The sequence below is a fragment of the Anomaloglossus baeobatrachus genome, chromosome 8 (genome assembly GCF_048569485.1).
Source record: "Anomaloglossus baeobatrachus isolate aAnoBae1 chromosome 8, aAnoBae1.hap1, whole genome shotgun sequence".
Classification (NCBI taxonomy): Eukaryota; Metazoa; Chordata; class Amphibia; order Anura; family Aromobatidae; genus Anomaloglossus; species Anomaloglossus baeobatrachus.
The window spans coordinates 89334523-89348608 of record NC_134360.1 but is presented as its reverse complement, the minus strand read 5'-3'; the positions used below and the strand labels follow the sequence as shown (position 1 = coordinate 89348608).

General features: G+C 52.6%; 1 protein-coding gene across 1 annotated transcript in view; it reads right to left on the bottom strand.

Annotated features, from left to right (window-relative positions):
- The window catches only part of SREBF2 (sterol regulatory element binding transcription factor 2), a 159761-nt gene that overhangs the window by 56504 nt on the left and 89171 nt on the right, over window positions 1-14086 (bottom strand). Inside the window, exons 12-13 of the mRNA XM_075321885.1 lie at window positions 6526-6691; window positions 6247-6358 (exon numbers count right to left, since the gene is read on the bottom strand). Of these exons, the coding sequence (XP_075178000.1) occupies window positions 6247-6358; window positions 6526-6691 (278 nt within the window). The remainder of the gene's footprint in view (window positions 1-6246; window positions 6359-6525; window positions 6692-14086) is intronic.

Genomic DNA, 14086 nt, shown 5'->3' with positions numbered 1-14086 from the left:
GAGCTAGAAGAAAAGGAATTTACGGTAAGTAAACAAAATTCCCTTCTTCTTTGTCGCTCCATTGGGAGACCCAGACAATTGGGATGTCCAAAAGCAATCCCTGGGTGGGTAAAAGAATACCTCATGATAGGGCCGTCAAACGGCCCTCTCCTACAGGTGGCCAACCGCCGCCTGAATGACTTATCTACCTAGGCTGGCGTCTGCCGAAGCGTAGGTATGCATCTGATAATGCTTGGTAAAAGTAAGTAGACTCGACCAGGTGGGTGCCTGACACACCTGCTGAGCCGTAGCCTGGTGCCGTAATGCCCAGGATGCACCCACGGCTCTGGTAGAATGGGCCTTCGGCCTTGAGAGAACCAGAAGCCCAGTAGAACTGTAGGTTTCAAGAATTGGTGCCTCGCGCCCCCGAGCAAGGGTGGATCTGGAAGCTTGCGACTGTTTACGCCGACCAGCGACAAGGACAAAGAGTGCATCCGGGTGGCGCAGGAGCGCCATGCGGGAAGTAGAACCTGAGTGCTCTCACCAGAACCAACAGATGCAAATCTTTCTGAAATTGATGGACTGGACGAGGACACAAAGAAGGTGAGGTGATATCCTGATTGATATGAAAATGGGATACCACCTTAGGGAGAAATTCCGGAACCGGACGCAGAACTACCCTGTCCTGGTGAAGGACCAGGAAGGGAGTTTGTATGAGAGCGTTGCTAGCTCGGAAACTCTCCTAAGAGACGAGACCGTTACTAGAAGGCCACTTCCCGTGAAAAACGGGAAGGGAGACATCCTTCAAAGGCTCGAAAGGCGGCATCTGGAGAGCAATTAGAACCTTGTTCAGATCTCAGGGCTCTAACGGCCGCTTGTACGGAGTGCTGAGAAGACAAACTCCCCGTAGGAACGTGCGTACCTGAGGAAGTCGTCGTTTCTGAAAAAATACAGATAGCGCTGAGACTTGTCCCTAAAGGGAACTGAGCGACAACCCATTTTCCTACCTAGATTGCAGGAAGGAAGGAAACATAGACGATGCAACCGGCCAGGGAGAAACACCCTGCGCCGAGCACCGAGATAAGAACATCTTCCACGTCCTGTGGTCAATCTTGGCGGACGTTGGTATGCTAGCCTGTCTCATGGTGGCAACCACGTCCTGAGGTAATCCTGACGACACTAGGTTCCAGGACTCAATGCCACACCATCCGGTTGAGGGCCGTAGAATCCAAATGGAAGAATGGCCCTTGAGACAGCCAGTCTGATTGGTCTGGTAGTGCCCCCGGTTAGCCTACCGTGAGGCACCACAAAACCGAGTACCACACATCCTCGGCCAATTTGTAGCGACGAGGATGGTGCGGCCGCAGTCGGTCTTGATCTAGCGCAGTACTCTGGGCAACAATGCCAGAGGTGGCACCTAAGGTAGCTGGAACTGCGACCAATGCTGAACTAAGGCGTTTGCCGCCAGAGCTCGATGATTGTGAAACCGTGCCATGAAGCTGGCACATTGTTGTTGTGCCGTGACGCCATTAGATCGACGTCCGGCCTCTGTCAGCGGCGCCAGATCTCCTGAAACCCGTCCGGGTGAGGAGACCATACTCTTTCGGCCACACCTCAGCGACTTAGGAAGTCAGCTTCCTAGTTTCCACACTTGGGATGAATTGTGGATATGGTGGATGCCGTGTCTTCCACCCACATCAGAACCTGCCGGACTTCCTGGAAGGCTTGCCGGTTGCGCGTTCTTCCTTGGTGGTTGATGTATGCCACCGCTGTGGAGCTGTCCGACTGAAGTCGGATATGCTTGCTTTTCAGCCGCTGTTGGAAGGATTGTAGGGCAAGATACACTGCTCTGTGTTCAAGAACATTGATCTGAAGAGTGGACTCTTGCTGAGTCCACGTACCCTGAGCGCTGTAGTGGAGAAAAACTGCTCCCCACCCTGATAGACTCGCGTCTGTCGTAACTATCGCCCAGACGGGGATAGGAAGGACCTTCTTTTTGACCAAGAGGTGAGAAGAAGCCACCACCGTAGAGATTCCTTGGCCGCCTGAGAAGAACGACGACTCTGTTGAGGGACGTCGACTCCTCGTCCCATTGGCGGAGAATGTCCCATTGTAGTGGACGCAGTAAAACTGCGCGAAAGGAACTGCCTCCATTGCTACCATCTTACGTAGGAAGTGCATGAGGCGTGTCAATGTGTGCGACTGGTTCTTAAAGAAGAGCTTGCAGCCCGTAGTGAATGCTGTTTGTCTAGCGGCAGCTTCACTATCGCTGAGAGAGTAAGAAACTCTATGCCTAGATATGTTATCGATAGGGTCGGGGTCGGATCTGACTTTAAAAAGTTGATGATCCACCCAAAACTCTAGAGAGTCTCCAGCGCAACGTTCGGGCAGTGTTGGCATGTTTCCTAAGAGAGTGCCTTGACAAGTAGATCGTCTAAATACGGGACCACAGAGTGACCCTGAGAGTGCAGGACTGTGACTACTGCTGCCCTGACCTTGGCGAAGACCAGTTGGACTGTCGCTAGCCGGAAGGTAGAGCTACGAACAGAGGGTGTTCGTCTCCTATAACGAAGCGTAGAAACGCTAGTGCTCTGGATCAATCGGCACGTGTGGATAAGCATCCTTGATGCCTAATGATGCTAGGAAATATCCTTGGGACCTTGAGGCGATGACATGGCGGAGGGATTCCATCCGGAACCGCCTGGTGTCCACGAGCTTGCTGAGCATTTTTAGATCCAGAACGGGACGGAACGGCCCGTTGTTATAGGTACCGCAAAGAATTTGGGGTAAAAACCGTGACCTTGTTCCTGAAGAGGAACGGGGGTCATCACTCTTTCTGCCTATAGAGTGCACCCTGTTTGCAGAAGAGCAGCGGCCCGGCCGGGAGGTGGAGAAATTCTGAAGAATCGAGTTGGAGGACGAGAAGTGAGCTCTATCCTGTACCCGTGAGACAGAATGTCTCACGCTCAATGGTCATTGACCTATGGCAGCTAAATATCGCCAAGGCGGGAGAGCCTGCTACGGACCGAGGCCGCAAGTCATGAGGAAGCCGCCTTGGAAGCGGGTTTTCCGACTGTCGCTTTTTTGGGCGAGACTGAGCCCGCTAAGAATCTTAGCTCCTCTGATCCTTTTGAGTCCACCTTGGACGAGGAAAAATGGGCCTGCCCGAGCCTCGAAAAGGCCGAAAACCCCGACTGCCTCTTGCTCTGTTGGGGTTTGTTGTGTCCGGGCTGAGGAAAGGATGAATCCTTACCCCTGGACTGTTTGATGGTTACATCCAACGCTCACCAAACAGTCGGTCAGCAGAAAAAGGCAACTGGTTAGGCAACCTTTTTTGGAAGCAGAATCTGCCTTCCATTCACTTAACGAGCAGACCAGGCTCTGCTTAAAAACACGGAGTAGCGGAGGCTACCGCCGCACGGTTCGCAGAGTCCAGGACAACCTGAATCGCGTAAGAAACAAATGCAGACATTTGAGAGGTTAAGGATGCCACCTGCGGCACAGATGTACGTGTAACCGTGTCAATCTGTGTAAGACAAGCTGAAATAGCTTGGAGTGCCCCAAGGGAGAGAATGCCGGAGCCAACGGTGCGCCGACAGCCTCATAGATGGCTTTCGACCAGAGATCCATCTGTCTGTCAGTGGCATCTTTGAGTTTGCAGTTCCATCTCCCACTGCAACTATGGATCTAGCTACAAGCCTGGAGATTGGAGGATGCCGCTCTGGACATTGGGTCCAGTCCTTGACCAAGTCAGGGGACAGGGATAGCGTGTATCCTAAGCCGTTTGGAGAAGCGCATATCTGGATAAGCGTGGTGTTCCTGGACTGCCTCTCTGAAGGCAGAGTGGTCCAGAAAAATACGTGAAGCTGACTCCTCCACTGGAGGAGTTGTGAGAAATAACCCACATTCTATAGATGGACGCTATAAGATTATTTACTATGGCGTCACAATCAGGTGTATCCAGATTGAGAGCGGTCTCAGGATCAGAATCCTGAGCCGCTACTTCCGCCTCATTACACAGCGAGTCCTTCTGTTAGGACCCTGATGAAACCGAGGCCGCTCATAGCGAGCCCACTTAGGCTGTCTGGGACTGACGTCCGTGCAGAGCCGTGACTCTGGGATGCGTGTGACATTCCCGGAGCTGTTAGTTATTCACACTGAGGGGGGCCATGGATCAATGATTCAACAGTGCCCATATTGTGAGAGACATGTCCGGACTGCTAGGCTTCTAGTATCATAGCCATAGTCTCAGAAAAACTGTCAGTAAATACTGCAGACACCGTCCTCATCCCCTGGCCATTAGTGCATACAATGGGAGTCTATGTACCTGCCGGCCGTATAGCCGTACATGCTGTACCAGCTGTATAGAAAAACATGTGGTTCTGCACCTTTGTTTTACACAGAGAATATGCTGATAACTCCTCCGCATAATCCAGGAGGGTATATACAACGTGCGACCAAACAGTGCAATGTATATAGTACAAGCATATCTATAAGTGCACTTCTGCACTAGTGGGGTTAGCACCACAGGTGCTGCTTAACGCCTGTTACAGCGATTGTGTGACTATCAGAATGCCAGGGTCTTCCACACTTGTCTCTGTATCGTACAGAAACTGACACTAATGGCTGCCGGTGTCCTTGTAGAGAAGGAAGCCGTGGGCGTGCCTGAGAAAGTGCGGGAATTGCACACAGTGAGAGGGGTGGAGTATGCAAAACATACTCCAGCTCTCAGCTCTGCTCTTGCAGCGTCACGCCCCTACCCTGACTGTCAGGGCTGTGGGCGGTAACGAAGGGAGACTAGGCCCAGAAGCCGGGGACTCGAGTTAACAGCGCGGCCGCCGTAAAAGCGCGGGCCGCGCTGAAGTCCCCGGCGCACCACAAGTGCCAGCCGCGCCGCAGTCCCAGCGGCCGGCGCGACCGCCCTAGAAGTGGCCAGCGTCCCGCCCCTCTCCTGACTGGCAGGTCTGGGGGCGGGAACGAACTAAAGCAGGCCGCAAAAGCCGGGGACTCGAGTTATCAGCGCGGCCGCCGTAAAAGCGCGGGCCGCGCTGAAGTCCCCGGCGCACTACAAGTGCCAGCCGCGCCGCTGTTCCAGCGGCCGGCGCGCCCGAGTCCTAGACGTGGGCAGCGTCCCGCCCCTCTCCTGACTGGCAGGTCTGGGGGCGGGAACGAACGGAAGCAGGCCGCAAAAGCCGGGGACTGTAGTTATCAGCGCGGCCGCCGTAAAAGCGCAGGCCGCGCTGAAGTCCCCGGCGCACTACAAGTGCCAGCCGTGCCGCAGTCCCAGCGGCCGGCGCGGCCGAGTCCCATAAGTGTGCCTGCTTCAGCTAAGCTGAATGAGGCTATGGCACAGGCGCCGCAGCGCTGATGTCCCCCGGCGCACTACAACACCCAGCATGCTGCGGTGTGAGCGCCAAATGCACGGGGACACAGAGTACCTTGAGGAAGCAGGGCCATGTCCCTGATGTACTCCGCTCCATCCAGCATCTTCTCCAGGGGCTGTAGATGGAGCACGGTCTCAGTGCCTGGAGACCGGTAAATCCCACTTCACCCAGAGCCCTGTAAAAAGGGATGGGGAAGGAATCAGCATGTGGGCTCCTGCCGCCGTACCCGCAATGGGTACCTCAACCTTACAAACACCTCCGACATAAAGTGGGGTGAGAAGGGAGCATGCTGGGGACACTATATGTGTCCTCTTTTCTTCCATCCGACATAGTCAGCAGCTGCTGCTGACTAAAAAGTGGAGCTATGCGTGGATGTGTTGCCTCCTTCGCACAAAGCACAAAACTGGTGAGCCAGTGATCCCACTGGGGGTGTATAGCCAGAAGGGGAGGGGCCTTACACTTTTAAGTGTAATACTTTGTGTGGCCTCCAGAGGCAATAGCTATACACCCAATTGTCTGGGTCTCCCAATGGAGCGACAAAGAAAAAGCAGATTTCTCTGATAAGTTACAAAGTTTGTTATTTTCACATGTCCTATTGATTTATGTGATCGAGAGAGAGAGAGAGAGAGAGAGAGAGAGAGAGAGAGAGAGAGAGAGAGAGAAAGAAACTGATGTGTGAAAGGGGCCTAATGTGTATGTGGACGTAACAAGCAGAGCCGTAATAAAGCATAGCAGCAGGGTCAGACCACCAATGAGGGCAGTTTGTGGTTTCCACCTCCACCATACTGGCATGCTCAGCACTCCATAGCACAAGAATATGCTCAGATTGTCATTTTAAAGTTCAGGTAAAGATAATGAAATCTAGGCGTTCTCCACTCCATACCAGCTTTCTTCTTCCAGTGGAATTTTGCTAGCTTCAGGCTTTGCAAGAGCATACAACGCTTTCTCCAGTAAAGACTCACAAAAGGCCCGACTGATCTGAGCAATGGGGTCAGCTGCAAGGGAAAATAAACACTGGTTTGATAATGAATTACTAATACTATAGTGATTGGTGTAACGTCTCTAATCCGAAAATAAGTCAACTACTGTCAATATAATAATCTGGTTATTGTTCTCCGCTGCGTCAGTAAGAACAAAGGTTCTCTATGGGCAATCATCATACCTGGGTTTCTTGAAGAGCTGTAGATGGACTCCTTTGATGCAGCCTTTACAGTCCAGTTAGACCTGATGAAGAAGTGTTTTCCCAGAGGATGTGTCAGCCAACATAAGGATTCTGGTAGAGCATCAGAGTCGGAGCTGCTGCTCTGCGCACAGCCCAGGAAATAGTCCTAAAACAGGAGGCACATCGTCTTTATACACACACCATCAAATCTCGTACTCATTAGTTATCCTGAAAATTAAATCCATCAAACATAAACACTAGAAAATACAACATCATCCAAGTGATTGCCTTTTGTAAGGAGGAATAATAATAATAATAATTTTATTCATTTATATAGCGTTATTAATTCCACAGCGCTTTACATACATTGGCAATACTGTCCCCATTGGGGCTCACAATCTAGAGTCCCTATCTGTATGTCTTTGGAGTGTGGGAGGAAACCGGAGAACCCGGAGGAAACCCATGCAAACACGGGGAGAACATAAAAACTCCTTGCAGATAGTGTCCTTGGTGGTATTTGAACCCAGGACCCCAGCGCTGCAAGGGCACTGAGAGCTAACCACTGAGCCACCGTGCTGCCCAGAATCAGACATTGCATATTTAGCTACTTCTAGATGAGCAGCTGGAAAGATGAACGGGGCTTCTGCGCAGTGTTCTGCCCGTTTATAAGCACTGGCTTCATCACCCTCCTGCATAGCTAGTCTGCGCCTGCACTGAAGGCAGGTAAAGCCAATGCTTATAAAGAGGCAGAACACTGCGCAGAAGCGAGGACATTGGCGATCTATATCCTTGAGGATTCATGACATCACAGATGCAGCGATTGATGTCGCCAAGCATTAAAATAAGCTTTTGAGGTGGATTCTCAGGAAGATTTTTGACCTGCCCATAGAGCTTAACATTTCATTAACACCAAGAAAAAAAAAAGATTTTTGTGTACTCACCGTAAAATCGTTTTCTCTTAGCCATCATTGGGGGACACAGGACCATCGGTGTTATGCTGCCTATCCATAGGAGGACACTAACTAGATGCAAAAGCATAGCTCCTCCTCTGCAGTATACACCCCCTGGCCAGGCCAGGCAACCTCAGTTTTAGTACACAAGCAGTAGGAGAAAAAAAAAAAAAAACACAGTAAAAACTTCTCAACAGAGGAACATGAGAAAAGAAGAGTCATAACCAAATCAGGTACTGAGAGAACCAAGGCCCAACAGGGCAACACTGTGGGTGCTGTGTCCCCCAATGATGGCTAAGAGAAAACGATTTTACGGTGAGTACACAAAAATCCGTTTTTCTCTGACACCTCATTGGGGTACACAGGACCATGGGACGTCCTAAAGCAGTCCATGGGTGGGAAACATAAAAGAAGACAACACAACCCAAGGACTAGGAACCAGTCCCAGACAGCCTGGAGCGCCTACTGAGAGAGGTGCTCTTCTGCTGTTTGCAGAATTTTCCTACCCAGATTTCCCTCAGTTGAAACCTGGGTATGAACTCTGTAATGCTTTGAAAACGTATGTAGGCTAGACCAGGTCGCAGCCTTACACACCTGTTCCACTGAAGCCTGATGCCGAATGGCCCACGAAGCGCCAACTGCTTGCGTGGAATGAGCCCGCAGCCCACTAGGAAGGAATTGAGTTGCAAGCGGTAGACTTCCTGGATCGCAGAGCGAATCCAGCGAGCCAGAGTAGCCTTTGAAGCTGCCTGTCCCTTCTTAGGCCCCTCAGGAATGACGAACAAAGAGTCCGTTTTTCTAAACGGGGCTGTCCTGGATATGTAATATCTGAGAGCTCTGACGAGGTCTAACGAATTCAGAGACCTTTCCACCCTATGAACTGGGTGTGGACAAAAGGAAGGCAGAACAATGTCCTCGTTCAAATTAAACGGGGTAAGAACCTTTGGAAGGAAATCCGGAAGGGGGCGGAGAACCACCTTGTCCTGGTGAAAGATCAGAAAAGGCTCGCGGCAAGAGAGAGTGCTGCTAGCTCCGAAACCCGTCTGATGGACGTAATTGCCACCAGGAATGTTACCTTCCAGGACAGAAGAGCAAGGGAGGATTCCTTGAGGGGTTCAAAGGGAGACCTCTGGAGACCGTCCAGAACGAGGTTGAGGTCCCATGGGTCCAGCGGCCGTTTGTACGGGGGAACTAGATCGGAAACGCCCTGGAGGAAGGTCTTGACTTGCGGTTTTTGAGCCAGGCGGCACCGGTAGAAGATTGAGAGCGCTGAGACCTGCCCTTTAAGGGAACTGAGAGCCAACCCCGCTTGCAAGCCAGACTGTAGAAAGTCAAGAATTCTGGGGATGGCCAGAGGCATAGGCTGGACGTTAGTTTCCCTGCACCATGAGTACCGCTGACATCACTGATCCCGACGATTCGGCCCAGCTGAGGATCTTGTGGGCCTCGAGATAAGCAGCTTTGCTGCGGGTGCCCCCCTGCCGATTGATATAGGCTACAGCTGTCGCATTGTCCGATTGGACTCGAATCTGACGACCCGCTAGCAGAGGGCAGAACTCTCTGAGCGTGAGGAAGATCGCGCGGAGTTCCAGGATGTTTATGGGTAGGAAAGACTCCTGGGGCGTCCAACGTCCTTGAGCAGTGTGGTGCCGGTACACTGCTCCCCAGCCTAGGAGGCTGGCGTCCGTGGTCAGGACCAGCCAGTTCACTGGGAGAAAAGATCTCCCCTTCGATAGGGATGAGGACCGAAGCCACCACCAGAGTGCGTACCTGACTGAAGGCGTCAGGTGAAGATGTCTGTCCAGGGAGAAGGGGCTCTTGTCCCAGGCCGCTAGAAGGGCTAGCTGCAGTGGGCGGAGGTGCAGTTGAGCAAAGGGTACTGCTTCCATAGCTGCCACCATCCTGCCGAGCACTTTCATGCTGAATCGAATGGAGCGAGACGGAGGACGTAGAAGGCAGCGTACCGCTCGCTGAAGAGCGTTCACCTTGTCCTGAGGGAGAAGGATCAAGCCCCGACGGGTGTCCAGGGACATGCCCAGGAAGGTGATGGGATCGGGGATGATTTGTCCAGATTCACTAGCCACCCTAAGCGGGATAAGGTGTCTACAGTGATCTGTACGCTGGTTGGGCAGTCACGGAAGGAGGGGGCCTTGATGAGGAGGTCGTCCAAGTAAGGGAGAATGACTACTCCCCTGGCGTGAAGGAAGCTCATGGCGGCTGCCATGACTTTGGTGAAGACCCTTGGTGCGGTGGCAAGGCCGAAGGGTAGAGCTATGAATTGAAAGTGGGAGTCCTGAACTGCGAAGCGGAGGAACTTTTGGTGATCTGGGGCGATGGGTATGTGCAGGTATGTGTCCTTGATGTCTATGGAGGCCAGGAATTCCCCTTCGACCATGGATGCAATAATGGACCTTAGGGATTCCATTCTGAATCTCCGTACGTGCACATGTTTGTTTAGGCGTTTGAGGTCCAGGATGGGTCGAACTGACCCCCATCCTTTTTTGGGACCACAAAGAGGTTGGAATAAAAACCCCCGAACTTCTCGTCGTCTGGGACAGGTATTATCACTCCTGCTGTTTGGAGCGAGTGGATTGCTGAGAAAAAAGCTTTGCGTCGTTTTCGAGTCTTTGGGGGGTTTGAGAGAAAGAACCGACTCGGGGGTCGGGTCCGAAATTCTATGTGGTAACCGGAAGACACAAGGTCTCGACCCATTTGTCGTCTGAGGCGGCAGCCCAGATGTGATGAAAGAGCCAAAGTCGACCTCCTACAATGAGTGTGTCTTCCGGGGAGCCGAAGGAGTCATGAGGGGGGGAAACATCGTGGCCGAGTCTCCCTAGTCCTGGACTGTTTCGGTCTAGGCTGTCATGACGAAGTGGGTTTCGGGGAGAGCTGAGGTGGTCGGTCCCTGCGTAGTCCACGGCTGGTGGCGGGGACAGCACGGGATGTCGACCAACCAAATGAGTTCCAAAAGGAGCGGAACGAGGACTGTGGACGTCTGGTGAAAGACGTCCTGGACTTCGGCTGGGGGAGGGAGGTACTCTTTCCTCCCGTGGCGTCAGAAATGAGCTCGTGCAGACGTTCGCCAAACAATCGGTCTGAAAACAAGCGAAGGCCCGTGAGAGACTTCTTGAAGGCAGAGTCCGCTCGCAATTGTCGGAGCCAGAGAGCTCTACGGATGGCTATGGTATTTGAGGCGGCAAACGCTGGGCAGGTAGCAGCGTCCATGGAGGCCTGCATGAGGTACTCCGCCGCAGCGGCAATTTGAGCTGTTACCTCTCTGAAGGTATGAGTGAACTGGGATTCCTCAAGCGAAGTGTTAAGGGATTCTGCCCAGACAGAGATAGCCTTTGCGACCCACGCAGCGGCAAAGGAGGGCGAGAGGGAGGAACCCGCAGCCTCAAAAGCAGAGCGGGCGTGGTGCTCCACCTGTCTGTCGGGTCCCGGGTCCTTGATGGAGGAACCATCGGGTAAAAGACAGGAGCGTCTTTGTGGTAAGGCGGGAGACCGGGGGGGGGGGGGGGGGGGGGGTCGACCGAGGGCGGATCGGCCCAGCCCTTAGGGGCAGGTGAGGCTAAAGGGTACCGGGACTCCATGAGTTTTCGGCTACCGAAGCGCCTGTCAGGCTTCTCCCTTTGCTTTGTGAGGATATCCTGAAACTCTGGGTGATCAGCGAAAACCTTTTGGGGTTTCCTTGCCCTATTAAAGGAAACCGCATGGTCAGTGGTAGTGGATGGGGGATCCTCCACATGCAGAGTTTGATTGATTGCTGCTATAAGGGAGTCTATTGCAGTTTGATCATCTGGGGAGGCTGAAACCAAGGAATCCTCTTGGTATAAACAGCATTCTCCCTCCTCCAGCTCTTCAGAAGCCGTGGAGCGTGTGGGAGAGCCTGCCCTGTGTGCTCCCGAGGGAGAGCCCGCTGGAGACACCCGGCCGTGTGCTCTTTTCCTGATCCCTGCAGCCGGTGAAGCATGTGCCCGGATTACCTCAGAAGGATCCTCCATAGGGGTATCCTCAGGCTGCGTTCCGTCCAGGGACCCAGAAGGGTGTGGAGGACGACATTGCATAGCCAGCACCAGGTTCTGTGACAGTTTTTCCATGGATTGGGACAGAAACTGTGCCCATTCCGGTGGGCTGGGAGCCCTAGGCCCTGGGCTGATGGTTGCGGCAGTGGTGGCAGGGGGTCTTGGGTGGGCTATAGGGGCACAGGACTCACAGAGAGAAGAGGTGTGTTTACGTGGTAGCTCAGCGCGGCAGGCAGTGCAGGCTGAATAATAGACTATGTGGGCCTTAGCACTCTTAGTGCCCTTAGAATTCTGCATGTTCCTAATAGGAGTATGCCAGGAGGGGGAGCAATGCTCAGCAGAGCTACAAGTGAAGCAAGCACCTCACCAGAATCAGCCGATGGCCCTGTCCTCAGGAAGGATTAAGCTCTATGGAGATCTTCGCACACTTTCCTGGGAAGGGGGGGGCGGGGCTTAACGCTAAAAGAGCGCGAAGATGAAGTCAGTGTGCCCCCCCCTGCTGTGGGTAGTAAAAAACGGTGGGAAGGGAGCTTCTGATAGTTTTCCTCCCTCTCCCTCCAGTCAGCACACAGCTTGTCACTGGTGGTTATCAGCCGGCTTTTCTGCTAGAGCAAATAAACAGCGTGAGTGGCCCTCCCCCTGCCACCGGAAATTATCTGCAGGACTTTCTGCAAACAGGAGTGACTTCCCCCCTCCTCCAGCCAGCAAGCTAGAGAAAAGTTAACACTGTGTGTGCAGGAATCCTTAGGGCTCTCCTCCTTGCACTCAGCAAGGGACTTTCTCATAATAAATACTGTAAATGTCCTGGGAGCCTTCCCTGCAGCGTCTTTTCTCCCTTTGTCTGGGAAACCAGTCAGGGGGGATCTCACCTTAAAACACTGCTTCAGTCCAGGCAGTGAAAATAGAGAATTTTGTTTACTTACCGTAAATTCTTTTTCTTATAGTTCCGTAATGGGAGACCCAGACCATGAGTGTATAGCTTCTGCCTCCGGAGGACACACAAAGTACTACACTAAAAAGTGTAGCTCCTCCCTCCGAGCATATACACCCCCTGGATAACCAATTATAGCCAGTTTAGTGCAAAAGCTGAAGGAGGACAGCCACCCACAAGTACAAATAGAGCAAGAACCGGAACAACCGGAGACTCTGTCCACGACAACAGCCGGTGAAAACACACGGAACAAGAAAACTGCCAACAGGCAACAGGGAGGGTGCTGGGTCTCCCATTACGGAACTATAAGAAAAAGAATTTACGGTAAGTAAACAAAATTCTCTTTTTCTTCATCGTTCCTTATGGGAGACCCAGACCATGGGACGTCTCAAAACAGTCCATGGGTGGGAATAAACAGAAAACTGAGAAGTAGGCGAAACCTAACTTCACTAATGGGCGACAGCCACCTGAAGGATGAGTCTGCCCAAGCTCGCATCTGCCGAAGCATGAGCATGAACTTTGTAGTGCTTTGACAAGGTATGCAGACTAGACCAAGTGGCAGCCTGACAGACCTGCTGCGAAGCAAGAAGGCCTGCGGAGACACCATCACATGTTTCTCAACGCTGGCAGGAAACTAGCCAGGTCTTTCACCGGGAAGGAACAACCACGGGAAGGGCAGTCTCCAGTCAAGGAGACCACCTATGCCAAACATGGTATCCATCCACAGACAGCCGTTTCAGGGTATTTGTCCCTCATCAGTGTGGAGTAGCAATCTGGCTAGTGGGACATTGCCTAGTAAAAGACTATGTGAGCAAGGATGGTTGACCTTAGGGAGATCAACATCCACCACTGCGGAGACACCATCACGTGTTTCTCAACGCAGTGATTCTAGAGCAATGCCCCCTGGGAAATATTCAAAGCAAGAAGGCCTGCGGAGACACCATCACATGTTTCTCAACGCTGGCAGGAAACTAGCCAGGTCTTTCACCGGGAAGGAACAACCACGGGAAGGGCAGTCTCCAGTCAAGGAGACCACCTATGACAAACATGGTATCCATCCACAGACAGCCGTTTCGGGGTATTTGCCCCTCATCAGTGTGGAGTAGGAATCTGGCTAGTTGGGCTGGCCACATGTATCTCCCTAAGGTCAACCATCCTTGCTCACATAGTCTTTTACTAGGCAATGCTCCCACTAGCCAGATTCCTACTCCACACTGATGAGGGGCAAAACCCCCGAAACGGCCGTCTGTGGATGGATACCATGTTTGGCATAGGTGGTCTCCTTGACTGGAGACTGCCCTTCCTGTGGTTGTTCCTTCCCGGTGAAAGGCCTGGCTAGTTTTCTGCCAGCGTTGAGAAATATGTGATGGTGTCTCCGCAGGCCTTCTTGCTTTGAATATTTCCCAGGGGGCATTGCTCTAGAATCACTGCGTTGAGAAACACGTGATTGTGTCTCCGCAGTGGTGGATGTTGATCTCCCTAAGGTCAACCATCCTTGCTGACAGACCTGCTGAGCCGTAGCCTGGTGCCTGAAAGCCCAAGAGGCACCGACAGCTCTGGTCGAGTGTGCACCTGAGTACTCTGGTAGGCATCGGAAATGGCCGACCTGATCCAACAAGCTAGGGTCGGATTAGAAGCAGAGAGGCCCTTACGCC